The sequence below is a fragment of the Raphanus sativus genome, unplaced genomic scaffold (assembly GCF_000801105.2).
Source record: "Raphanus sativus cultivar WK10039 unplaced genomic scaffold, ASM80110v3 Scaffold0999, whole genome shotgun sequence".
Taxonomy (NCBI): domain Eukaryota; kingdom Viridiplantae; phylum Streptophyta; class Magnoliopsida; order Brassicales; family Brassicaceae; genus Raphanus; species Raphanus sativus.
The window spans coordinates 3,674-9,422 of record NW_026616313.1 but is presented as its reverse complement, the minus strand read 5'-3'; the positions used below and the strand labels follow the sequence as shown (position 1 = coordinate 9,422).

At 36.7% G+C, this 5,749-nt stretch overlaps 2 protein-coding genes across 2 annotated transcripts; one reads left to right on the top strand and one right to left on the bottom strand.

Annotated features, from left to right (window-relative positions):
* The first annotated feature begins 698 nt into the window (after positions 1 to 698).
* On the top strand, positions 699 to 3,032 carry LOC108834751 (uncharacterized). The gene is made up of 6 exons (XM_056998146.1): positions 699 to 848; positions 960 to 1,179; positions 1,288 to 1,386; positions 1,471 to 1,734; positions 1,909 to 2,102; positions 2,514 to 3,032. The coding sequence occupies exons 1-6, from the start codon at positions 699 to 701 to the stop codon at positions 3,030 to 3,032; spliced, it is 1,446 nt and encodes a 481-aa protein (XP_056854126.1).
* Positions 3,007 to 4,413, bottom strand: LOC108834753 (uncharacterized). The gene is made up of 4 exons (XM_018608078.2): positions 4,045 to 4,413; positions 3,798 to 3,941; positions 3,559 to 3,708; positions 3,007 to 3,428 (listed from the first exon to the last, which is right to left on the bottom strand). The coding sequence occupies exons 1-4, from the start codon at positions 4,237 to 4,239 to the stop codon at positions 3,114 to 3,116; spliced, it is 804 nt and encodes a 267-aa protein (XP_018463580.1). The 5' UTR covers positions 4,240 to 4,413; the 3' UTR covers positions 3,007 to 3,113.
* Positions 4,414 to 5,749: the final 1,336 nt, after the last annotated feature.

Genomic DNA, 5,749 nt, shown 5'->3' with positions numbered 1-5,749 from the left:
GTGATGTGGTTTGGGCCAAAACAAATATTAATTGTAGCCCAAACGTAGAAGCCCAGAAGCATGTATAATGTCGTGATGTGTCAAAACAAAAGCATCTGATTGGTCAATTTAATTAAATGATGTGGACAGCTTAGAATTTAAGGGTATTCCCCTTTTAGTATACTACTATAGATGCGATTTTAAAACACTATTTGATGTCTTGTTTTACGAAGACGTTACGTTACAACCAGTGGCGGACCTATGACCATCAATGGGGTGTCAAGTGACACACGTTTAATTTTGAAAAAAAAAAATTACATATGCATGTTCTGTAATATTTGGATGACTGACCCACGTTTAATATAAATCTGACCCACCTTTGATCTCTAGTCCACTAACTCTCTTAATATTAATAACATAAAATTCTATGACAAACCCATTAACTAGCCCACTTATTCTATGATTATAATTAACTAATAATAATTTAAAGCCCAAATAAATTTAGGTTTAGAAAATTGTACTCTATTGTCAAAAAAAAACTTTTGTCATCGTCTTTGACTTTAAGAAAAAGACAAACCCGACTGTCGATCGCCATCAACAGGTAAGCCCCTTTTGATCTTTTTTTTTTAATTTAATTTGCTCTAGTGATCTAGTTAACTAATTAATTTATTTTAGTAATAATATTTTCTACTTTTTTGTTTCTTTTTTCAGTCGAAGATATGGAGAAATATTTGATAAATTTGAAAAGAAAAGCTCCATCATCACCCCCATCATCATCTCAGAGTGATTTGGATGATTTAGATAATCTACCATGGGATCCTGCTGATCGGAAAAGAATATCAGAATATAATGCAAATCAAAAGAATGAGGTAATCCGGAAATATTTGATGAGAGGTCCTTGTCAACCTCGTGGTCATATTTTCAAACAATCATTGGTAGGAGGTGTGCTAAGACGCTTTAATCCTGCTTGGTTTGATCAGTTTCCAAATTGGTTAGAATATAGTGTGAAGAAAGATGCAGCTTTTTGCCTATATTGTTACTTGTTCAGAGACAATGCTGGTAAAGGTGGAAGAAATGATGCATGGACAGTTGACGGTTTTTCCAGCTGGAATAAAGCTAAAAATATTTCAGAGCATGTAGGAGCTGTTAACAGTTTTCACAACAATGCAGCAATGAAGTGTGAAAACTTGATGAAGCAAGGCCAGTCTATCAAGCATGCTTTGCATAAACAAGATGATATCACGAAAAAAGAGTATCGCATTCGGTTAAATGCTTCCATTGATGCTTCAAGATTCTTGTTGCGACAAGGGTTACCTTTTCGTGGGCATGAAGAGAAAGATGAAACTGCTAATAATGGTAACTTTGTTGAACTCTTGAAATACACTGCCGAACAAAATGAAGATGTGAGTAAGGTTGTTTTAAGAAATGCTCCTGGAAACAATCAGATTTCTCCAAAGATTCAGAAAGATATTGTCCATTGTTTTGCGGAAGAGCTAGTCAAAAGCATTATTGATGAAATTGATCATGATGTATTTGGTTTGTTGGTGGATGAGTCTGCAGATGTTTCTTATAAGGAACAAATGGCAGTTGTGTTTCGGTATGTTGACAAGAGTGGGATAGTCAAAGAGAGATTCATAAGTCTTACTCATGTAAGTGATACATCTTCATCATCTTTGAAATCTGCAATTGATTCTTTGTTTGCTAAGTATGGATTAAGCATTACAAAGGTGAGAGGGCAAGGTTATGATGGTGCAAGTAACATGAAGGGTGAGTTCAATGGGCTAAGGTCGTTAATCTCAAAGGAAAGCTCATCAGCATATTATGTTCATTGCTTTGCTCATCAGCTTCAGTTAGTTGTTGTGGCAGTTGCTAAGAAGCATTTTGATGTTGGAGACTTCTTTGATATGATTTCTCTGCTGTTAAATGTAGTGGGAGCTTCATGTAAAAGGAAAGATGCATTCAGAGAAAATCACAAAAAAACGATTGAGAAAGAAGTTAATGATGGTGAACGTAAGACTGGAAAAGGGTTAAATCAAGATGTTTCTGTTCAAAGACCAGGGATGACTCGTTGGAGCTCTCACTATAGGACTTTGCTGCGTGTGGTTGAGTGTTTTTCTTCTATCGTTGAAGTGCTTAAGTGTGTTCAGAATGATGGCGCAGATGACTCGAAAAGACGTCAAGCATATGGCCTCCTCATTTATGTGGACAGCTTTGATTTTGTGTTCTACTTGCAAGTGATGGTTCACCTTTTAGGAGTCACAAATAGTTTGTCATTGGCCCTTCAAAACAGAGATCAAGATATTTTGAATGCAATGCCCTTAGTAGCATCAACAAAAAGAGAGTTGCAGAAGTTTAGAGATGATGGATGGAATTCTCTTATGATTAAAGTTTCTTCTTTCTCTAAGAAACATGGCATTGAAAAGCTTGATATGAAGGAAGATTTCCTTGACACAAAGAGACGAAGGAAAAAAACAGGAGTGACAAATGAACATCACTATAAGGTTAATTGCTTATATGCGATTTTGGATTTGCAGCTTCAAGAGTTCAACGATCGCTTTAATGAGGTGAACACTAAACTACTTATTTGTGCTGCTTCTTTATCTCCCATCGATTCGTTCTCCCAGTTTGACCATTCAAAACTGATGAGATTATCGACTTTCTACCCATCTGACTTTAGTCAGGGAGAGTGCATATCTCTTGACCAACAGCTAGATATCTATATCGATAACCTTCGAAATGATGAAAGGTTTACTCATTTAGAAGATCTTGGAGAACTTGCTCGTACTTTGGTGGAAACACGAAAGCATTTGTCATTCCCTTTGGTTTATAGGCTTCTGAAGTTGATTTTGATTTTGCCGGTTGCCACTGCAACCGTTGAGAGAAGTTTTTCAGCTATGAAGATCGTGAAGACAGATCGACGAAATCGGATTGGCGATGAGTTTTTGAATGATTGTTTAATTTGTTTTATCGAAAAAGATGTATTTGAAAAAGTTACGAATGAAGCTGTGATGAAAAGATTTCAGGATATGAAAGATCGTAGAGTATTTTTATAAATTTTTTTTTTATGGTTTTAAACATTTATTTTTTAATTATATATTGACACATGTTAAAAAAATTCCTGGGTCCGCCACTGGTTACAACCGACGGATATCGCCAGCCCGGGTTTGAAGATCTTCCACCACTTTCTTAGTGGTCGCAACAGTGAACCGGCGAAAGTACCAAGACAGCAGTGGCAGATTCCAAGGAAAAGAAGGCCTAAAATTCTGGTCCACTTTAACCTTGGACGCAATCAATCCTTTTCCACCACTACATTTTCTGTATTCTTCTATACTCTTCGGCTTCTTGTGCTTGCACAAGCGTTCTGCATCAACATACATTGGCTCCACTCTATAGTTAACCTTGAACGTTTCCATGTAGTCCATTCCTTTTCTCATTTTCCAGTTATATGCCTGCCAGCAATAAGCAGGAAAAACCCTGATTAAATTTTCCAAGACTTTTTTTTTTTTGCTAAATCATTTTTCCAAGACTTGATCAAAAACATTGATTCTTATGAGATATATAGAGAGAGGCGTTTCTTACAGCAAGTTCTTTTGGCTCTTCGAGGACATTTAGACGTATTGGGATAGTTCCAGAAAAGAAAAGGAAGTTCCATGACAACTCTTTCTCAACCTCCAGGACCGGCCTATTCCCCATACCTATCTCTGATGTAACTTTTCTTGATATGGCTTTCTTCATTAAGAATAATTTCTTCTATTATTTTTCAAAAAAGCTCTTAAATATACACATTTGAATTGTGCAATGATAAGTAAAAAACAAACCAGAAGTGGGCGGCCATTGATTTCTCTGGAGTATGTTTTGTTGTCTTGATTAGTTAAAAGGTCGTAAGCTGCTTGAGGTGGCAATCCTAATGTAAAATCCATGTCCACACTGGAAAAGCTATCAATTTTATGGTCTGTATGCACCTTCAAATATAATAAAATATAAATGAAAATTAGGGATCATTTCATAGTTCTACATATATATATATATAATGTTTTGTAATTTTGTTAGCTGATTTGATCTTACCTTCACCGTAGGAGAAGGTTCATTATATTGTTCCTTCTTATTTGCATCTCTCCACAGTTTTAATTGCTCCTTCGTCTCATCTCTCTCATCGTGAGTTTTTTTCTCTCTCACAGGCTTGGATTTAACATTTTCAGATTTTTTATGCTGTTGAGTGTTCTGACTGATCCAGCCACCAAACTCAGGAAAAATACCCATTTACACACTGAAAATTTAGGCCCCAAAGAAATATGACGACCGAAAGAGTGTCTGAGATATAGATAATGGGACAAAGAGATAATTGACTTGCCGGGGGGAAAGGTCAACGGGACAAATCATGTATTGTATATATGGTTTCAGGGACCTTAGCAAAAAAATATAAGGTTCGATATAAGACAACACATATATAAATCTGAAAGAATAGAGAAGGTGAGTGTGTACCTTACGTTAATGTACCGAGTAAAAATGAAACATATCAAGGCAGCTAAAGTTTCGTGACTTTTTTCTTGACGTACAAGTATTAATGTTGTCTACGTTGGAATGAAAAACTTTCTTGAGATGGAAAAAACTCTGTTGAGTGTTTGAAGAGAAAAAACTCCTTTTTTCTTGACGTACAAGTATTCATTTTTATTAGGTTTTTTCTTTAATGGTTTTGTTATTGTTTTGGTTCGTTTCTAGTTCATGCAATATTGTTGTCGTCCTCTTTCGTTATATGCGTAAGTTTTTTTTAAATGAGTTGTATTTTAATATTTTAAATAATACATATTTGTTCTAATCCTAGTGTTCTTGTCTTAGAACAGATCGAACTAAAGAGAGAGAGAGAGAGAGAGCCGTATGGCTTAGAGATGAATGAATTGTTATTATTCTATGAGTAATGAGTTCCTTATATAGGATTACATAACTTGGAGACAAAGTCTAATAACTTGGAGTAGGGAACAAGTAACTTGGAGTAGGGAACAAGTAAATCTAGAACATTCCATAATAGACATCACACAATATTCATAACACTTCCCCTTGATGTCCATTATGCGTGTAAGATGTTATCTCGTTAAAAACCGAGATTGTAATGCCATAACCGTCTAGAGTTTGTAATGCGTTTGGAATACTGCCTCGTTAAAACCTTTCCATGGTAAACCCAAAAACCCAATGTGGTAAAAACGGGAAGCCATGGATAGGAAAAAGAGTACAGCCGCATTACTTCCCCTGAAGTGAACATCACTGAAGGCTTCTCAGTGATCGCATACCAATCTGCTGCATAAGCTTCCTGAGCGTGCATGTTGGTAATGCCTAAGTGAAGAGGTCGGCTGAGTTCTCGCTGGATCTGACTTAGAGGACCTTGACCTCTCCTTCTTTCTGAAGATCGTGGGTGAAGAAGAACGTGGGGAGAACATGCTTAGTCTTGTCACCCTTGATGTAACCATCTTTGAGCTGAGCTATGCATGCCGCATTATCTTCGTAAAGAACGGTCGGCTCGTCTTTACCATCCGTGATCCCACATGCTTTCCGAATATTGTGTGTCATGAGTCTCAACCAGACACACTCTCTGCTAGCTTAATGGATCGCCAATATCTCCGAGTGATTGGATGATGTGGCTGATATAGTCTGCTTGACTAATCTCCATGAAATGACCGTGCCTCCATATGTGAAAACATAGCCGGTTTGGGACTTAGCACTGTGTGGATCGGACTGGTAACCTGCATCAGCAAAATGCTTTCATGATATTCATGGT

What these genes read in the sequence shown, in the direction of transcription:
- LOC108834753 (XM_018608078.2), bottom strand. Translation starts at nt 4,239, where the DNA reads ATGGGTATTTTTCCTGAGTTTGGTGGCTGGATCAGTCAGAACACTCAA. An exon ending in TCAATGGCCGCCCACTTCTG is followed by an intron (nt 3,709 to 3,797) that starts GTTTGTTTTTTA and finishes TTCTTAATGAAG; the next exon opens with AAAGCCATATCAAGAAAAGT. An exon ending in AAGAGCCAAAAGAACTTGCT is followed by an intron (nt 3,429 to 3,558) that starts GTAAGAAACGCC and finishes TATTGCTGGCAG; the next exon opens with GCATATAACTGGAAAATGAG.
- LOC108834751 (XM_056998146.1), top strand. Translation starts at nt 699, where the DNA reads ATGGAGAAATATTTGATAAATTTGAAAAGAAAAGCTCCATCATCACCC. An exon ending in ATGCAAATCAAAAGAATGAG is followed by an intron (nt 849 to 959) that starts GTAATCCGGAAA and finishes TGGTTTGATCAG; the next exon opens with TTTCCAAATTGGTTAGAATA. An exon ending in GCAAGGTTATGATGGTGCAA is followed by an intron (nt 1,735 to 1,908) that starts GTAACATGAAGG and finishes TGTTAAATGTAG; the next exon opens with TGGGAGCTTCATGTAAAAGG.